The sequence below is a fragment of the Anoplopoma fimbria genome, chromosome 8, assembly GCF_027596085.1.
Source record: "Anoplopoma fimbria isolate UVic2021 breed Golden Eagle Sablefish chromosome 8, Afim_UVic_2022, whole genome shotgun sequence".
Classification (NCBI taxonomy): domain Eukaryota; kingdom Metazoa; phylum Chordata; class Actinopteri; order Perciformes; family Anoplopomatidae; genus Anoplopoma; species Anoplopoma fimbria.
Genome location: NC_072456.1, coordinates 9,876,280 through 9,897,762, shown reverse-complemented (window position 1 = coordinate 9,897,762; position 21,483 = coordinate 9,876,280). Strand labels below are relative to the sequence as shown.

At 39.3% G+C, this 21,483-nt stretch overlaps 1 protein-coding gene across 1 annotated transcript in view; it reads left to right on the top strand.

Moving 5' to 3' along the window:
- Positions 1-21,483, top strand: part of LOC129094992 (disks large homolog 1-like) — a 98,032-nt gene that overhangs the window by 52,649 nt on the left and 23,900 nt on the right. Inside the window, exons 5-13 of the mRNA XM_054603328.1 lie at positions 6,509-6,562; positions 8,774-8,824; positions 10,990-11,114; positions 11,948-12,117; positions 12,555-12,691; positions 13,529-13,673; positions 14,853-14,985; positions 16,896-17,052; positions 17,710-17,812. Of these exons, the coding sequence (XP_054459303.1) occupies positions 6,509-6,562; positions 8,774-8,824; positions 10,990-11,114; positions 11,948-12,117; positions 12,555-12,691; positions 13,529-13,673; positions 14,853-14,985; positions 16,896-17,052; positions 17,710-17,812 (1,075 nt within the window). The remainder of the gene's footprint in view (positions 1-6,508; positions 6,563-8,773; positions 8,825-10,989; positions 11,115-11,947; positions 12,118-12,554; positions 12,692-13,528; positions 13,674-14,852; positions 14,986-16,895; positions 17,053-17,709; positions 17,813-21,483) is intronic.

Genomic DNA, 21,483 nt, shown 5'->3' with positions numbered 1-21,483 from the left:
CATGAAAGAGAGACATCCTTAGAAAAAGCAGGACCGAAAGGAGGCTCAACTTGTCGTAGTGGTCCTTCTGTTTCTTCTTTGGATCGCACCTTTTATTCTACTACCAACCCTGTAACCCTGGGAGACGGTACAAGGGTCAGTGTTCGCCTAATTGGAGAAAGCCAAGACGAGGAGTGTTGAATATCACAACTAAGGAGGATTCTTTGTTTTTTAGGACTAGTTGATGCTCTAATCTTCAATGGAGAAGAAATGGAAACACCTACTGAGGAATATTTGAATTATCTGAGATTCCAGTGATTTAAGACAGAAAGAGAGGAACGGTAGGATTTACCAACTTTGCACTGGACACAGAGGAGGATTGGTTGTTCTGAAGAGGTATGACCTACATTATGCAGACAAAAGTGATTCTGAGAAGCTACTCCCTTTTGTCATCTCTGTAAAGACGAAGAAGTGATGAGAGCGACACAAAAAGGTCTCTTTGTGGCTTCCAATTATATATCTATGTAGCTATGACCACTTATTTCCACAGCCATGAGTTCTGCTGTAGCCCCAAGAAGCACAGCAGTGGCGCCGCTAAGGGCAAATCTGGCAAAGGCAAGGCCAAGTCGGGAAAGAGCCACTCTCACACGAAGCATAATCAGAATTTACTGCAGATACAGACACCAAATCACCAGCTGCAACCTTTACAGCTGCACTCACCGAGTCAGCATCTTCATTCGCCTAAACATGGCTGCCATACGCCAAGACTTCTGCTTCCTTCTCCCTCTCCTAGCTACTACCACATAGCACCGCCATCTCCAAGTCACCAGCTAGCTCCGCCATCGCCAACTTACCTGCTGGCTCCACAGTCGCCGAATCGCCTACTTCCCTCGCCAAGCCACCACCAGCTTCACCTATCACAGAGTCATCAACAGCTGCAGCATCACTCTCAAAACCAGCAACACTTCTGTCCGCCAGCCTCGCCAAGTCACCTGATTTCTTCACAATCGACGCATCAAATCTACCACCAACAACAGCAGCAACAGCAGATGCAGCTCCATTCGCCAAGTCACCACTCGTTGTGCCAGCAGTACCAACACCTCCATCGCTGCCCCTCTCCTCTTCCTCACGCCTCCCAGTCGCTGTCCATCCACCCTTTTCATTCGCCACAGCTCCCCCTGTGTTCGGCGCTGGCCGGTTATGGGTGGAGCACACTGCCAACCAACCTGGCCACCAGGGGCTCCAGAGGAAAGTTCCCCAACCTGAGGGACAGTGTGAAGAAGAGTCCCACGAAGAGCAAAGCCAAGGGCAAGGCCGGAGGCAGGGCGTGGCCCAACGACACGTATATCTGGACCGCACACTCAATGGATACGGCCCCACACATGCCGCTCATACGACACTTTTCACAAATAAAGGCCCACGTGCAGGTAGGTTTGATGGCTGGTTGGTATGGATACAGTAGACAGTGATAGGCATGTGTGAATTTGACAAACTATTTACCATCCACTAAAAGAACTCTTACAGAACACAGGTTGTGGTATTAAGTCCTAAGATCGTACTAAAAGTTTAAAAACTTTTCACTGTTTAATCATAAGATATGTGAACAAATACTTTTCATATTTAAAAATCTCTACGCTTTAGTCATACACCTTTGCAAGGCATTAAAGGAGATGCCTTTAACCAGTTTCGGTTGATGGTCAGTTGAGGCTTGGTCATATTGCACATGTGAAATCAAAAACACGTTGCCTTCAATTCTTTTCTGTGTTTTTATTTGCCTTATCTTATTTTACCTTTTAGAGTTAAACAATACAATACAACTGCAGGGCAGGAGAGAACTAGACTTTAGGGCAATTTTTCAAGTATATTTTGCATTTGTCCTTATTATAATAACATCTGACAAGAACTTACATTCTAAAAAAGTCGAAAGAGTACCACAGAATTGAGAAATCTAATAGAAGTTGTCTAGCCAAATTGATTGCAAATTTCCGTAATGTTCAAGGTACTCCTGGAATCAATACTTGTCAAGATATATCAGCATCTAAAGGAATGATGGGACAAAGAGAGAAGGGGAGATATCAAACACAAAATACCACCATGTGATGAGATGCCTACATAGTACACTGACTGCTGTAAGAAAATCAAAGTATTCATTTTCTTTCATCACTATTACTTATTTGGCAAACTGCCCTTAAAGTGAAGCTCCGACAGGCTGAAGTGCTTCAGTGCTGTGCTGAACATAAACTTGCTCTCCGAGCTGTCTACAGAATTGCATTATATTTATAGTGTGTGCCCCCTTGCTGAAAGTAATTCTCAGAAATGTTTGAAACTAACAGACCAAGCAGATTGTGGTTAGATGAGAGTTTTATGGAAATAACAGAACAAAATAACAGGACAGGATGTGTTTTGTATAAACCGTTCTATGGAGTGCTGCAGAGATGAATGCCGACCCAGAAGTTAGCGTCGCCCTGGTTGTCTCGACAAAAAGCCAATAGAAGTTTTCAAGTTGGCAAACAGTAAAACAGTAAAACAGTAAAAAAACAAAAAAACAAAAAAACATTGACTTTGAGATGAGGGAACTGGAAGTTTGAAATGCAAACTCATGCCCACGTTTTGCTACAGTCATCAGATAGAGCAGGTAGTGATAGTCGGATTAGAGTGATTACCATGGCCGATCTGATTTGATTAGAGTTGCGCTCCATCTGATTAGCTCATTAGTCAAATGGAGTTTTAATGCACATTAGGAAGACAGAGGGATATAAGGAGTGGAGTATATTTGTGAGTATCCGTGTGTCAGCATTGGCCCTTCTGTGCTCTAAATGAGATCTAAAGGAGCAACATATTGAACAAGTAAGGACAGATGTTGCTGAAACAAAGCTTTGAATTAAGCCTTACATATTTCTGCATCACACTCGACATTATGCCAAATGTGCTTTGTGGCTTTTCCTGTTTGCTCGTTGTTTGTTCTCGCATGTATGAGTGATTATTCAACAAGCTGCGCCTCTGCAGCATTTAGAAATTTCTGGATTCTTGATTTCTGTTTATCAAATCACGATTCATTTGCTAATTGCTAATTACATTATCATGATGATGGTGTAGAAGCTGAACCCCGCACTCTGCGCAAACACACACACTCAAACATTTCTTAACAACCATGCAAAGCATGAGAAATCTGATGAAAGCACTTGTTCATCTCGTTGTCATGAGACAAACCAGGGATGGTCTGGGTCTCTGTCCAAGCTGTGCTGTGCTGGACTGGACTGAACCAGGCCACAGTACCGTGATAACACAGCTGGTATTACAGAGATTATGTAACAACTAACAGTCACTTTCATAGTGCAGCAAAACACTGTCTGGATATGGATGGTGTGTGTGTGTGTGTGTGTGTGTGTGTTGTGTGTGTGTGTGTGTTTGTTTGTGAGTGCTTGTTTGTTTATATTTGCACGTTTGTTCTTTTGGCCTTTTCATGTAACACAACGTCATCACACACACACACACACACACACACACACACACTCATATTGATGTTACATAAGCGTGCAGTCTGACATGGCGTGTCAATGGAATCACCAGCGGACAGACCGGCTGGATTTGTGGCTGTGTGAATGACACACACACACACACACACACACACACACACACACACACACACACACACACACACACACACACACACACACACACACACACACACACACACACACACACACACACACACATACACACAGAGGTTGTGTGCTTTGTACATTGCTGTTGTTACAATGGTGAAGGAGTCAGGCAAAGTTTAAGAGAGGGAATGGACTGTTAGTGACAGACAGGTTCACTTTAAGCAGGTCAACATGAAGGTATATTATGTTGTATTATGATGATGACTCTGCAGTCAGACGAAGCATTTGCATCTGAATTAGCTCAGCTTTTAGTCAATATATTGAAAATACTCGGTATTCTTCACTGTTTAGAGAAGTTCAAACCATATAACAAAATACATTTAGTTATTATACAACAGCAGAAAAACCTTTCAAAGGCAGACAGAAATATATTTTTTTACATCATCATCAATCATTAATCCTCTTTGTGGTCAGATTTATTAAGGGATCCTGTGTGGTATTGATTGATCATTATGTGACCTTTCTTTAAAAGTGGCTCTCCAATCTGGAAATCATCTACAGCGTCATTATTTTAGAAGTGTTGGAATTTTATTTAGTACATGTACTCAAGTACTCTACTACAGTGCAATGTTTAGGTACTTTTATTTTAGTATTACCATATACTTCTACTCCACTATATTTCAGAGGGAAATATTCTTCTTTTTACTTCACTGCATGAATTTTAAACCTGTAGTAAGTAAGTTAGCCAGTAAATTGAGATTTTATATATTTACAAGTGACATAATGTCTTAAATAAAATGTGATGCATTTGATAGTAAAAACAGTATCCTGAGAACTTTAATGCTTCTCACCAGTTTATGTGTCTGTAAAATGTAATATATAATAATATACCTCTGACAGAGACCATCCTGCTGCATAACAAGTACTTCTTCTTTGTATATGTTAAGTACATTTGGTTGATCAGACTTCTGTACTTTAATCTAAGCAAGGTTTGGAATGCAGGATTGAAGATTTACCAACAGAATGGCACCATTGGGGTTAAAGATTAAATATTTTGCTGAAAGTATACAACATGAGCAGATAGTATTGTAATGTTTCATGGAGACAGGTAGGATGGACCGCATAATATTTGTGATAATAATTGCTCTGTTTGGAGCATAATTTATCATCTTTACCCTCCACTTGTATCTCTTTCTTTCTCGCCTTCATTCACATCAAAACACACACACACACACACACACACACACACACACACACACACACACACACACACACACACACACACACACACACATCTTAACACAGATCTTAACAGCTGCAACTGTCAGCACAACCCTTACTGTCCTCAATATCCATGACCTCTACTGCATCTACCCCCACCCACCCTCCCACCTCCTTCTTTCATTCATTCCCTGTATCTCTCTCCACGTCTCTTCTCCAACCATTATTTCTCTAGCTTTTTTACTCATGGATGGGGGTGCATCTGTCTGCACGCTCTGCTCCACATTGCTGTTGTTGAACAGGCACATTTGACTCCTCCCACCATACGTACAGCATAATCCCTCTGATCCCCCCTCTCTCTCTCTCTCTTTCTCCTCCCGTGTGGGATCAAGTATCCTGTCAGCTTGACTGACAGACAGTTTGACATGTGGTGGAGAGAGAGAGAGAGAGAGACGGAGACATGGAGTGAGATAATGTGTGTGTGTGTGTGTGTGTGTGTGTGTGTGTGTGTGTGTGTGTGTGTGAGAGAGAGAGGAGATAAAGGAGGGGAAAAAGGGGGGATGATGGAGGTAGAGATTAGTTCAGAGGGATAGATGCTGTTGCTGCTCTGTTGCACATTGATGCCATGTTGAAAGTCTAGATGCACTGTCCATTTGGTTGGCTAGTTTGTTTGATGTTTGGTTAGCTGGTTTGTTTGTGAACTTTTTTTTTTGGGCTGCTGGACAAGAGTTGGAGCTCTAGATTATCTTACTTGGACCGGCGTGGTCGTGGCTGGTTTGTTGGAGATCACTCGAGCAGCCGTCGCTGGATTGGAGAGCATTAAATAGTCTCTGGGGAGAAAGTGAGACGAGACGAGGGCGAAAGTGGAGACAGGTGTCAATAAGGGAGGAGTGATAAGATGGGGGCTGGTGCTCACCTTGCAAATACATGGAGGAAAAGACACCTTGTGGCTATTTATTAGCTAGTGTGCGGTTTGTCATTTGCTGTGCTCGTGTAGGAAGCAAGAGGGAAGATAATGTCAATCATCTGCTGCTGCTGCTTTAACCCCGATCTGTCCAGGCCTGGATGCTAGAAGGAGGCCAGGGAGGAAGAGGAGACCGAGTTTAGAGAAAAAGAAAGGGGGAGGGAGAGAAGGAAGGAGAAGACGACACATGGGAGATGCAAATGTTTGGTATTTCATTTTGGAATTGGTCAAATTAGATGGATCTGAGCTGTGGATTTCATTTAGGACCCCACATGTGGTTGGTATACAATACGATAGAGAGTACTGTGTAGTAAATTACGAAACAGGCCATTAGAATACAACGAAAATGTAAGAGTAGCACAGGGTTTGTGGTGCTGTAATTGCTACAGTAAGATTAACTCACAGCATAGTAACAGATCTTTATCAAACAGTCTGTTAGGTTACAGTGCGGTTTGCAGTGTGATACTTTGGTATTGTCCAAAATAAGGGCTGTGCAGTATGTCATGCGGTGGATGCTGTCGCTCCGTGGTGGTAATCTGTAGCAGATGTACTCAGCATGCTGTACCAAAACATGAGACGAGTAAGTCACCATCACGGATCTCTGTGTGTTAACGTGTGTTTCTTACAGTAACCAGCATCAGCGATCTTGGTGAACTGTCTTGGTTTTTGTGATTATATAATTTTTTATAATATCCTTCAAATTAAAAGAGTTTAATCACTTTTCTGTTCTGTCTTGCAGGCCAACCCCCCTCCAGTGGTGGTCAACACCGACAGCGTCGACACCCCCCCATATGTGAGTACTGGTTCAAATATATTGTCTGTAAAAATGTTAAGCTCCACCCAACTGTGTACTTTGTACTTAAACATCTCAGTGGCCAATTATGGATTTGATATGATTTTAATCATCAAATAGCCAATGTGTAGCATTCAGGGGGATCTTTTGGCAGAAATGGAATATAATATGGAACAGGAATGTTTTTTTAGTATATAATCAACCAATTCAGTTCACAGGTGGCTTCTATATAGAACTCTTTTGTGTTTCTACATTGTTTAAAAATGAGCTCCTTAATATGTGCCAAGCCCAGGCAAGACCTCAATAAAAAGCATTTACTAAATTTCAGTGTTGCCACTTGAATTGGTCCAATCGATGAGGTTTACACTCCTGCAGGACGTTTAGTTATATTTCTAATCAAGCTTACATATGAAATTCTAGTAGTATCTACGTCCATTAGGTGACTTTGTAAATATTCACTTTAAATTATTTTCTCTGTAAAAAGGCTAGAGACATACACATGTCATATAAATGTTTTCTGTGTAAAGCAGTTTCTGGAGCTTCTACTATTAATGTTCAGTAACTTCAATATTTCTCCCCACTAAAAAAAATGCACAATAGTGATAACAGCGTCCTGGATTTAGACAGAAAGCGCTGTCTAGAATTAGATGGATCCAGATGTCATTTTACTGTTAGCCAGCTGCCATAGAGAATCAGTGTCTGTTATTGTTAGATAAGTTTATTATGTAATTACTGTGAATTACTCCCTGCTGAACTGTCTGGGATATAACAGAGAGAGAGCGAGAGAAAATGATTTCTCTTTTGCAGAATTCTCTTAATATGTCACCGACAACATTGTTGAATGTCTTCTTCCAAAGATGTGTGATTAATGTATGTAATATATAGAGAAAACAGCAGATATATTTTTTATATATATATATTTTTTTTTTGCTGGATATGAGGCAAATGTGTTATATTGACCGATTTTTTTTAACAGGAAGATACATTTTAACACAGCAGATGCACAAGGCTGTTTCTGCCTACTGTGCTTATAAAAGTAAAAGCTATTTTTGATATTCTCAAAATGTCATCATGCTTTCTTAAAAGATTAAAGGAACTCTGTTAAGCAAGAAATATCACAATCATGTTTTACAGGGATTTGAACCTCTAGCTCTAAGAATGTCAGTAAGCTATTATTGTCCTCAATTTTTTCCCAAAACAATCCAATGTTTTATGTTTATCGTAAATTCATGGCTTTTAATCAGGTGCCTATCCAGTCTGAATATGTTGACACTCTCTGGTAGGTAATAACAGAAACATTGTGACTGATGGAAGATTGTGCCCCTCTTTTTGAAACGACAGAAATTCAAAATCTAAACTAATCTGACTGCACAGAGACACAGATTACAGCCAAGGGGATTACATGGGCCATTGGGATGCCACTCGACCACTGTGTTTGTGTTTGTGTGTGTGTGTGGGGGTGTGTGTGTGCGCGCGCGCGTGCGCGCCTGCCCACAGCAGCTATAGCAGGAACAAGACATTCATTCCCAGTTTAAATGGACTGGAACACAAAATATATAATAGTCTGCTCAGATCCGATTTATTTCTGCGTGCTGTTCATTCAGTCAGGGAATCTAGATGTTAATATGTTTTATAGTTCAGGCAGTCCTGGCTGAGCTGTGTGATTGGCTTGTGGGTAATTCAGCAGGGATGTTCTTAAAATTGACGTCAGATGTACATCATCATAAATACGCATTGCCAGTTTAATCTCTGGGATTCATGCGTCATTCATGAATTATCAGTCAGGTTTGCCTTTTTCTTCAACTCTGATCTTTGTTGCCATTTGTATTTATTGATAATGATCAGCTCACATTTTGTTTTAGAACTGGAAAGGAAAAATTCTTCAACTTATGAATGCTGATAGGTGTTGAAGCTGGCATATTTTGTGTCACGGAATATTAATAGCACCTGTATGTTGTGCAGAAACAGTAAAATAAAAATATGATAAAACTGTGATAAACAGGAAGGTTTTAATGCAACATGAGAGGGTGGTGTACCTGCTAAGAGCAACTGACGTGACAGATTGAAATACTGTTTATAAATAATGAATGTGAAAAGCTTTACTATACAATCTAATGAGCATTTTAGTGTCCATTACAGGAAAAAGCTTTCCATTTTTACTCCTAATTGATACACGTGTCTTTTCCTCTTCGTCCTCTTCCTCTCTGACAGGTCAATGGAACAGAAGCAGACTATGAATATGAGGAAATCACGCTGGAGCGGGTAAAGACTAACATGCAATGAAACACACTGCTAAAGTGCATGCTTCTTTGATGAACTTTATTGTAATCAGTTTTTAAATCAACACCCCAGTGACAGCTACTCCATCTATTCGGACTGACCCCTGTCCTCCATATTTACATTAAAAACATAATCGGTGCTGTCAGGAGCAGAAATTATATTGACTGCCAATTTAAAATGAGGATAAATCCTGTGCTCATGCAAAAACATGCAAAGGTTTAACTTGTTTATTCTGTAAGATTCAAACAAGCTAAGGGTCAACAAAAAATGTAAATTGCTTGAACATATTATTATAATTCCAATTAAAACAAGAGCTCAAGATCATTTTGGCAACTATGGCCAATGCATAGTTAACAAAATAAATGTTATATTTCAATCAGTAAATGCAAAATCTTGAAACGTCAGATATAACTTTGTTCATGTTCCATATCTGTTTATATAAAACAATAGCTTGTTGATAGTTCTCGCTTACTGCAAGCTGCAGGATAAAGACACTGTTTGGATTGTTAGATATTTAATTTCCTATTTAAAAGTGTACTGTAAAAATCATGCTAAGATATTTAAATTGTGGTGTTATTGAGGCTTAATCCAGCGAACTTTTCACATTTTTTGTTTAGGTCACGGAAACCAAATTCATGAATTATAGTTAAACAGTATGTTTTTTACTAAAGTATTGTGATAACTACTTTACTTGAGTATTTCCATTCTTTGCAACAATATACTTATCTCCTCTACATTTCAGAGGGAATTATCTTCCTATTATTACACCACATTTATTTGACACTTACAGTTATTCTAGTACTATGCAACTCTTTACATAAAAAACACATGATATGCTTGTATGAAATGATACACTATACTAAAAAACAACCCAATGGTGTACTAAGTATCTAACATTGGTTCACTATTGTCAAAGTACAACATTAAAATGTTCTTACATCTATTTCTTAGTGATAAAAAACACAATAATATAATATTCCATGAGTTTAAAACACTGTGAAAGGAGACATTCTGCAAAATGAATACTAGTTTAAGTGTATTTTGCTGAAACATTTTGTATTCAGGACTTCTACATGTAATGGAGTATTTTTAGACCATAGTATTTCTACCTCTACTTAAATGATCGGAGTACTTCTTCCACTGCTGTCAAAAAGTTACTTATGTTTGCTGGTATAAAAAAAAAAACATGGGAGAAGGAAATCAATTGAATCCAAAGGAAAAAAAATACACATTTATAAAACCAGAAACATTATAGTCATAAAACCTTTATCTGATCCATGTCAGCTCTCCTCTCATTTATCTCTCTCCTCCCCTTCATCTCATCATTCTTCTTCCTCTACTTAGTCCCTCCACTGTCCGGCTCTGCTGACCTTATTTCCTTGTCCTCTCTATTCCTCGTCCATCCTTCCTTACTTTCTATTCCTCATCCTCTTGCTCCCTCGCTCATTTTTTTCCCCTTTCCCTTGACCCGAGGCTCTGTCTCTCTCTCTCTCTCCCTCTCCATCTCTCTCCCTCTATTCTCCTGTGACCTGGTTCTGTCTGCTTGACTGGATCTGCTTTAAAGATACTATGGACATACACGCAAACACAGGCACAGACATTTCTTTCAGTGACAAAGCATGAGAGAGTGAGTGAAAAAGACACAAAGTAAAGACTTTCATCAGGTAATTGGCAACTGACTATTATGTGTAATTTGGTAATAAGCAATATCTGGAGAGACTTTTATTACATTTTCTTTGTTTGGGTGATAGTGTTGTAAGAAGTGCAGATTGGGGAGATTATAGCTGTAGTTTTGCAATAAATGCAAGTTAGATAATGTATTATTTAATAGATGCTTCTTGGTCATTTTGCATCTGGAGGAATAATTTCACTGTGGTTATCTTTGTCTTATTTAAACTACTAAGGTCTGTCTGGGGGACATTTTCAGTTGAATGTTTTTGTACTATTTAAAAGTATCTTAAAATATCAGTGTTTATATATATTAAAACTAGATGGAGGGATGATGATTGAGGCAGGGCAATTACATCTGTCTTAAATCATCAAAGCTTCTGGCATCAGAATTTATTTTTTTAAAACCAATGCGTATCTTTTGATGGTGTTTCTTTTTCCTTTATTAAAACACACTCTCTGTTTGTGTGCATGTGTAGGGTAACTCAGGTCTGGGCTTCAGTATCGCAGGAGGGACTGATAACCCTCATATCGGAGAAGACCCCTCTATCTTCATCACCAAGATTATACCTGGAGGGGCCGCCGCCCAGAATGGACGACTCAGGTCAGGCACACACACACACACACACACACACACACACACACACACACACACACACACACACACACACACACACACACACACACACACACACACACACACACACACACACACACACACACACACACACACACAGGTCATTGTTATTCTAACCGGAAGCAAAACCTAAGCATTTAAATGTTAACCTTGTTAGGTCCAGTTTTTTGTAGCCAGATAGGAGACAAATCCTCACAATATAACTGTGTGAACAGATTATGTCTTCATAATGCAAGTACAGCTTTACTGATAACAGCTAAATTGTGTTGCCTGTGACAACAGTTGAAAATTAAATCCATCATATATATGAGCAAACTCTGGCAGTGCAAATTGGATGGGCATCAAGTCATTATTAAAGCTGCAACCCTGAAAAGAACATTCAAAATACAGCAACAATGTTCCAGCATGTAGTGTAACAGTGTTCAACCTGGTGTCATATTACACTATTGAAGTAAGATTTGCAATGCAGCCGTCAAATAGTCACATGCAACCCAACACACTCAGTCGACATTTTGAAAGAGTACTGTATGGAGAGCATCATGAAAGGGAACATATCAAAACATTTGAGAGGTAAATTAAATGTAGTTTTGCTGAAGTGCCCCTGAGCAAGGCGCTTTTACTAGCAGCTGAGAGCTCCTATTTCACAAAGAAGTGAAATGAAAAGAAACAACTAAACTACTAAAATACACTGAAAGCAGAATAAAATACAGAAATTGGAGTCCAGGAAATAATGTGCATCATATATCTTCCCTATTAACTCCTTATGTGACTTCCTTCCTGTATGTGACTTTGCCATGCAGGGTGAATGACTGTATAGTGCGGGTAAATGACACAGACGTCAGGGACGTGACGCACAGCGGGGCGGTGGAGGCGCTGAAGGATGCCGGCGGTCTGGTCCGACTATGCATACGACGCAGGAAAAGCCTCTCAGAGAGAGTCATGGATATCAAGCTGGTCAAAGGACCCAAAGGTGAAAAAATACTACATAGAATGTACAGTGGAGTCTGAATGTAGAAAAATAAACTTGTTGTTTTGATTTTAATCCAGCACATTGGATTTGAAATGTGATGTTGTTTGAGGGTGACATGCTTATCCTGCTCCTCTACTTGCTGCCTACGTGATAATGACACAAGGAAATAAAGAGATCAACTGGTGTCGGACAGTGAGAGAGTATGAGAAGAGGAAAAGCTACGGAATAAATGAAAGGGTGGAGTTTCCCTTATTGAATTTACTGCCCTATAATTGTAGTGTATCAAAACAATGTATCTAAATGTCAGAAATGGTAAAAGGGGCCCAAGGATGTGAAAATGCAACACTGCAGCAAATAAAAATATATAACAATATGAACATTCTCAGGAAACCCAGAAGTTATATTCAAAAATATGACCTGTTGATGTTTTCTTTCAGGTTTAGGATTCAGTATAGCAGGTGGAGTTGGAAACCAACATGTCCCAGGAGACAACGGTATATACGTGACTAAGATCATCGAGGGAGGGGCTGCACACAAAGACGGACGGCTACAGATAGGGGACAAACTCATGGCTGTAAGAAACACCTTTTTATTACCCTCTTTTACATTACATTTTTTTCTTATTTTTTTCTTGTAAATGTTATCAAGTATTGTACGTATATTTTAGTAACCATCGAAGCAAAGTTTTATAGGTTCACACATAGCGCAATTTACTTTTTAATTTAAAAAAAAAAAAAAATGAAATGCAATGCAGAAGAAGTTCGTATTAACAACATTCAGATTAGAATATTTATTCAGGTCGATCAGCCCCATAAAGGTAATGAACATCGCTCATAGAACCAAGCTCTACATGCCATGAATTGCTTTTACAAAATGTACATGTCATACATATCCCTTAGTAACGCAAAAAAATAATTATTTTCCCCTAATAAAACCAGACATGTTATTAATCCACAATAACTTTACAAAATGTCTGATGACTTGTCCTTGTTTATAATTTAAAAAGAGAGTTAAACAAAAGCAAGGCTTGTGCTCTGTTGCCCCCGTTTATTAGATGCTTACATATTACCTAGTCTGGGTGTGTTATATTCTAAAACTAAATTAGGTTTAAATAAAGAAAGACAGTGGACCAGAGTACGATTGTTTCAGATTGTTACCCCTCTGCTTTACATCCGAGCCTGGTAAGGTGATTTATTTCAGCTACAGACCCATTCAGCATAAACATAAATACAATATAACTAAAGCTTCATCTCCATTAAGTTAATGTAAAGCAATGTATTTTGTACGCAGCTGCACAACTGCATGATATCCTCCGTACTGTATGATTGTTTTGCTGTCTGGTATGGGCATATTGTAGTTGTCTCTGTGTTGTCTGTGTGTTAATGCATGTCTGTACGTCATGTGTCTCCAGGTGAACGCCTCCAATTTGGAGGAGGTCACTCATGAGGATGCAGTGGCCGCCCTGAAGTCCACTCCTGACGTTGTTTACCTCCGCGTGGCCAAACACACCTCCCTTTTTATCAATGACAACTTCCCTCCGCCCGACGTCACTAATTGTAAGTACACGTACACCTCTCAGTACAAGACTCACCCATAATGCAATGATTTATATCATAACATGGGTTTGAGGGACAATGCATCTCCCAGATTGCATGACATTTTGTTCACAACAATAGACACAACTTGCAGTGAAACGCTGCAATGGTGATTGTAGAACACATTAATGCAGCAAAAAGTTATTTAGGGCCAGATGGTGTCAAATGATAGTGAACAGCGAGGAACAAAGCTGTTGGTGGAGATTTTTTCTTGGATGGAGTTTAAAAAAGAGCACACATCTACGATTAGACTTTTTTTTTTTGTCAGAGACTCTTACTAGAGAAATGCAAATGCACAGTGAGCTTGAATTTCCAGACCACCATCATCAGAAGCAACCATTCAAGGCAGCATGTTCAGTAGCTGGTCCACGAGTTTAACTATCTAATACAGAAGTGAAAAAGACCTAAACGTGGATGAGGAGCAGCTCATAAATGGCGTCAGAATATTATTGTCATCAGCATATGAGTGAGGGTAAAAGGTGTAGACTATTCAACATTTCCCTAACTGTGAAGTAATTGTCATGATAGCATTTATTACTCTCAGTGAGGAGGTTAATAGACCTTGCTATAGATTTCCACTTTAAGGCTGAATATATAAGGGCCCGGAGCCAAAAGGATTTATAACTCCACACACATTAATACAACATTGTGTGGTTGTGGTTGACACTATAAACATAACAGTCCTGAAGTTACCTGAACGAGTTTGAATAAGTATGTTGTTGTTGAAGAAGCAGCTTAAACAAATTAACCTGATCATAATGTGACCATACCGAGTCCATTATAATAATATCAAATACTTCCAGTACTACCAGCTTAAGTTGTTTTGAGTGGTGACATCACCCAGACAACGTTACATAAAAGTCTGATAATCAGACTGTTTAAATTTGACCCACTGGATCAGAGCCCAAATCAGCATTTTATCAAACAACATGTTGTTTATCACCGCTCTGGATCTAACACATTACCAAACAGTACATATCACACCACCGTTTCTCAACATATCTGCAGTATACATCTAATTAGGAACCTTACTGACAGAACATGAAAGTACACATTCAGCATTTAAAAAGACAATGGAATAATGTTTTATGTATGACCGTATGGGAAAATAAGAAAAGAAACGTGTTTGTGCTCCTCCAGCGTACTCCCCACATCAAGACAACCATATAAGCCCCTACATGAGCGGCAGCCAGTCTGTAAGCCCCGCCCCTTTGACCACGCCCAGATACTCACCTCTGCCCAGGGCCATGACCGGAGACGACGACGTCACCAGGTGAGACTTCACACACAAACACCTTCCCGTTTATCCGAAGGTACAAACAAAAGATGATTCTCTGATTGTGAGAAATATGGATTGAGGGGTTGGTTTTAAATTATTTTTTTTAACCTCTTATTGCAAAGATTGTCAACCAAAGAAAATTCCAAATTCATCAGTGTTGAGTCAATTCTATACATTTTTCCATATTCTTATTATCTTTACTATCTTAAAGGTAATGTTAATCAAGCTGTTCAGGTTTAGTTTGTCTTCTTTTCTCTACTGTCCTTTATTGCTAGTCTCATGTCCACCTCTGAGGTCTTAAGTGTCCCTCAAAGAGGAACATCAGATTAGGACACAGAGTCCCTAGAGAGCCCAAAATATACTGCGTGACCTCTGCCTGCTCGCTCTGCTGCTGCTGTGTGTGTGTGTGTGTGTGTGTGTGTGTGTGTGTGTGTGTGTGTGTGTGTGGCAGTAAAAGGCAGATGGCAGTGCACATTTTGTCTGCCGTGTAAACTCAGGTCACATATGTACACACACACATACACACACACAAACCGATAGAAACACGCAGATACATGCTCTACTGTCTTTAATCCATTTTAATGGACGGATTACAGCCTATCACAGCCCAACTCGTCATTCAACTGGCGTCACCGTGGTTACGAGAATATTACTTATTTCGTCATAACCCTCTGGGCCAATCAGTTCCCTTTGGTTATAATAAATCTGATAAGCCTCAAACCGACTGCGGAGTGGTCATTGTGATGCCTGCCCCTCTTCTTTCTCTGACTGTGTTTGAATCGCTCTCCTTAATCTTTTCCTCTTTCGCTCTCTGATTAGTTTCCTCGTGCAAATAGAGGATTAATAAGTGTCCACTGAGGGTGCACAGTTTTAACAACATCTGCTTTCTCTTTTAAGCAAGAGATTTCAGGTGAGAGGTGTCATCATTTATGAATTTGTGGATTGGTGCTGTAGAGCAAACCAATTCAACTTCTTCTCGCAATATAAATGCCCTAACTCTGGGGATCTGTCAAAACCCATTACAAGAGCTCTCACTTTTACCAAATGTAATATCTACATACTGCACCACACTGCATGGAACTCCTTTTTTATGTAAGGTATCATGAGATCAGGGATTGCTTTGAATAAAAGACTGAGTCATCCGCCCACAAAAATGAATGTAACTGAAAATAAACTCTTTTAATGTGGATCCCTGGTTAGAACCATTTCAGTCAAAGGGATATCAAAACCGATTTCCACAGATTATTTATAAAAAATACTCTGATAACTCAATGATTTTTGGATGGACCTGCTCTCAGTTCTGTCTTAAATTTGTATTTGCATGTTTTTCCTGTATTGATTTGGATTTCCTGCATGTGCTCTTGTTTACTCCCACTGTCAAAAGACCTTCAAGTAATGTTAATTTACTAAAAAATCAAACCATTTATAGGTATTACCTGAGTTGGACATGTTTGAGTAACTGTGGTGGTTGAACAAAACAGAGACAGTGCAATACTGACATCTGCTGGTAATGATGGAGAATGAAACTCATTTTAAATGCTCTCTCCTCTCACTGAGACTTACCATTCATCACTAAGCAATAGGCTTGTTAAACAGATATTAAACATTCAGAAACCATTAAAATATATACACTACAGAAACTGCTAAATACAGTTGCTATTTATTTTTGACTTGCAGTTATGTTGCAAGTATAAAATATAAAATAATAAAATCCCTCATCCTGTATTCTTCTTTTCAATAGGTAAAAAACAGGTTTTTATCTCAGCTAAACTTTAAGCAACGAAAAAGCAACTGTTGCTATCTCAGTCATCACTGATTGATCAAATGTACATACATGAAGATGACTGTAAAACTGATTACTGGATACCATCATCACAATGTGTGTGTTTAATTTGTGTTTCCAGGGATCCCAGGCGGGTGGTGCTCCAGCGGGGGTCCACAGGTCTTGGTTTTAACATTGTTGGAGGGGAAGATGGAGAGGGAATCTTCATCTCCTTCATTCTTGCCGGAGGTCCAGCTGATCTCTGTGGGGAGCTACGGAAGGGAGACCGCATCCTGTCGGTATGAGCTAAGAACCATCACAAACAATACACACAGATACATAACACAAGCACTGTCACCATTATCAATAACTCAAATCCTACCATTATGGTTTTATAAGTCATAAAGGGTTATCAAGGGAGTCATCCTGTCTGTTTTCCTCTAGAACCTCTATTTTCTCTGTACATTATTAATGTGCAGTCAATCCTCACAATAACTAAAATTATGAATTTTATCTGATGCATTTTTGCTTTGTTCTGTCTAAAAACATTTCATTTAACTTATGTCATATTCTTTGCACAGTACCAGTCACCACTAATGGCTGATGTGTGTGTTGAAGCTGTATTTTGTGTACCACTGAGGTGAAATATGGCTTTCATTTTCTTCAAACAGGATTTAGTCCTCAGACTGTAGAGGCACGGATAATCCCTGCAGAATGACTTTGACTGTATTAGGATGAAAGTACTGACATGGAATGATTTCATGCATTAAACAAGCCTTCACAAAGTACACACATACTACACGTTAACACATGCATGTGACTTGTCACCTGTGAGTTATTGACCCACCAAGAAGTACCGTGTTCTCGGTTTGTGTGCTCATATCACTATACATTTATTATTATTGATCCAAGGCATGGGCTCTAATCGTGTGGGTGTGTGTTGTTTGTGTGTGTAGGTGAACGGCGTGGACCTGTCCAGTGCAACCCATGAGCAGGCAGCCGCAGCTCTGAAGAATGCAGGACAGACCGTTACCATAGTAGCGCAGTACAGACCGGAGGGTGAGTACTGCAGATGGACACAGTAAATTTGCATCTATCTCATGTACAGATTAATGCATAAGAAAATTTAAATTAATTTGCTACAGAGCAGAACAGGCAGTTTACTGTAGACACAGCAATTAATGTAATGCTGCCACATGTAGAAAAAAGCCAACATAAATTTAATTTTAGAATTAAAGCAGTACTATGATACCTAAGGTTTTGTATATTACTTTTATTAGTTTTTGGAACTCTTTTAATCATGTTATTTTCTGGTTTACTATTCAGATAAGTTGCTTAATAGTAATCAATTATAACAAGATATTTTCACATTCTTTTATATACTGACATTTTGGAAATTCACCGTCAACAATGCGACATACAAAAACACACACACACGGAGAGACAGAGTGAGGTTTCCCGACAAACACCATCCTTTGTCTACTGGGAGTGACTTTGAAGGCTGTAACCTTGGAAACCAGGTTATAACTGCCGATTGGCTCAGCTAATGGGATGCTGTCGTGTTGTGGGACCTGAGTCCCACAACATAGACAAATTCACACACGTGCACACATTAACACAGCATCAGGTCCCCTGGTCCCTTTCTGGTATCAGCCATGTATTATTTATTCAGAGAGGAGCTCCATGAAGATGTTGTTATGTCCAAGTCCAGAGTATAATACACTGGTCCACAGGAGGAGGAATTCATTTTTACACCTTTATTATATAGGTTTATTTGTTAAGTTTTTTTAACTGATAAATTCTGTAAATTTTGATAAGACATTTTAAAATCCTTCACATATCCTTTATATTGCTGTATGTAGGGATTTTTTTTTTTTATCTTAAGAGGCCCAGTTGATGAGTTACAAGTTTTGAAAGGTTAAACCAAAGCACAAGTGGACCCACTAGTATCCAGGTATTATTTTGTCAAGTCAGGACAAACTTTGTTCTTAAGACCAACGAGGAGAGAAGAGGGAGGTAAGACTGCTAAGAAGAATCAGAAGGCGGCAGCAAGTGCACAGAATATCACAGAGATATGGTGCAGAGTTATTAGGGTTTAGGTAAATGCATATGGAGCCCAGATATGGATGCAAATGAATGTCAGCCCTACTAGAAGAGGGAAAAATGTAGTAAGACAGCATACGGGTATAATACATACATCATGCTGAAAACAGTGATGTATGGATTATACGTTCTAAAAGGCCCTACTAGCACGATATACTATTTATGAATTCTAACTTAAAAAAGAGAAAGTGTATTTAAATAAAGATTCTCAATGGAGTTTATTTTCACTATGTGGTGATTAAGGTTAATGTAATAGAGCAGCAAGAAGAGATTACCAGGCTTAAGGTGCTCCGAACAAGCAAGGAGATCCATCTCATAGCATTTAAACAGTAGTTCCCTTGATTTTCAACTGTAGCATGTGACATTTTGACACAAATAATTCTTTTTTTTTTTCATTTTTACTGCTTCACTATTCTAAACAGTAATGTCACTGCTTCCCATTTTAAAATATTGTTATATTATAGATAAAGTGTATAGATACAATTCCACATACATTAGATGTTATTTTGTAAATATGAATAGGCTGTTCCTGAACTGCTGAGCAGAACATGTGAAACTTATTAGAAGGCCTAGATAGACATCTGAAAACTCACTTCATACACTTGACATACTATTCTAAACTAAGCGGAAAGCTTAATTCACTGGTGGGTTATGGTGATATGTTGTGTTGGCCTGGATGGTTGTATCTGGTGACATCAGTACAGTCCGTAGGAGTTCGTTGGTGTCCACTCCAGGGTGTTAGGTCAGATCAGCACCATGGACAGCGCCATACGATCTTAAAGCAATTTGTCACCAGAGATCTTTCATCTAAAATCCCATTTAGGCATCCCTTCTTCCGATCAACATGTTTTAAAAAAGAGTCGTTGATTTATAATTAAAAGGAAGAAAAGCCTTTGGGGAAATATCAGAAATGCTCTTTTTCTTGCTGGAGGGCCGTGTCTGTGTTTCATTGACCTCTGGCAGGGAAATGAGAGACAAGGTAAACAAACTTGCACTGTAGTAGACATCATGGGTAGACATAAGACAGGTAGTTTATTTGTGATACGAGTATGCTATCAGACTTTATATGATGTTGATTGTGCTCCATGTGAGGAGCTAATAAGCTATCTAGCCTGCAAACCGACATTAGGAGTGTACTTTTCCAGGTTGAATTTTTGTTTTGTGGCTTGTTCAACAAGCTAAGGTGCAGGACAAGATGTGTTCATGTTTGTAAATTATAAGAGGGAGACTTAAGCAGGAAAGACAATCTGCCTCATGGTCGAAATCTAACATTACTTTATGCAAAGATTTGATTGGCTGCATGGAAACAATTCATAGACAGAGAACTTATATTCTGACAAATGAATGCAAAACTAGGAAATCATGGAACCAAAAATCATAAACTTCTCCATGTGTTCAGAGATTTTTGGGTCAAAGGAAAACACAAGACAAGTGATTTACAGAGCGGATATGCTGTAATAGACAAACGAAAAATGCTATCTTAGTTAAATTGGAAAAGTCTTTAGATTTTCCTCATGGAGGTCGGCCTCTGTAGTTAGCTCTGATTGACAGCAAAACCAAGTTGGTTCTTTATGTGTAGCGAAGATACGGCTGAAAAATGAAATGATAAAACAACTAATCTTTCACTCCTGACCTGTAATTAGTTTCTGTGCTGATGATTTATATGTTCATATGTTTATTTGAAAATGATTATTTGGATTAAAAAACTTAATTGTCACAACTCTTGATCCCCATTGGAGACATTTTTCACGTATGTTTTTTTTCTCACGCATCAGATGAATTTTTGTTGTATCTCTTTTATAAAGTTAAAAGAAAACGCTCAACAAATCACAGAGTGACAATGGTGCGATGGTCTGTTGTTTTGGCTTAGTCCAGCTCTGTTTTGGCATAGTTTGATGTTGTATTGGGAATCTTACAGTGACAACACACAGAAGGTATCAAAGGTGGTCCAGCTGGCCTCACTAAGAGCCGACTGTGCCGTAGCCTGGTTTTAAAGTTCAAGGTTTTTCCTGCTCAACAGCCAAGAAACTATATCTGTTCTTCTGCATTTCATGTTTTTGCTCACATGCTGGCCTTCAAAAAGGATACATTAGGCTAAGAGAGTGTGTGTGTGTTTGTCTGTCTGTGTCGTGACTCTCATTAGTGACTGTTGAATGAACTCTATATCAAACCTTCTGTCCACGCTGGGCTTTGGTCAGCACTGTGTATGTGGGTGTGTGTGTGTGTGTGTGTATGTGTGTGTGTGTGTGTGTGTGTGTGTGTGTGGTGTGTATGTGGGTGTGTGTGTGTGTGTGTGTATGTGTGTGTCCATCTGAGGTCCATGTTTGTCCCGTTCCCGTGGCGAAGGCATGTGGTGAACAGCAGTGCCCCCTCAGTTTCACACACACACACTTCCTGCCAATGAGAGAGGAGCTCAAAATGACCTCCACCAGGAGAGGAAAAGTGTCTCTCTCTCCGTGTGTGTGCAGGTCTCCTCCTGTTATTTATATTAGATATGGCACCCGGTGTACTCAAACACAACACAGCTCTGCGAGTGTTGGTGTGCTAAGTTGGGCAGTTGATTTAAGCTGATGCAGCAGATATAGATCTGCGTTTATTTGAAGTACAGCAGATGGAGAGTGTTGGTC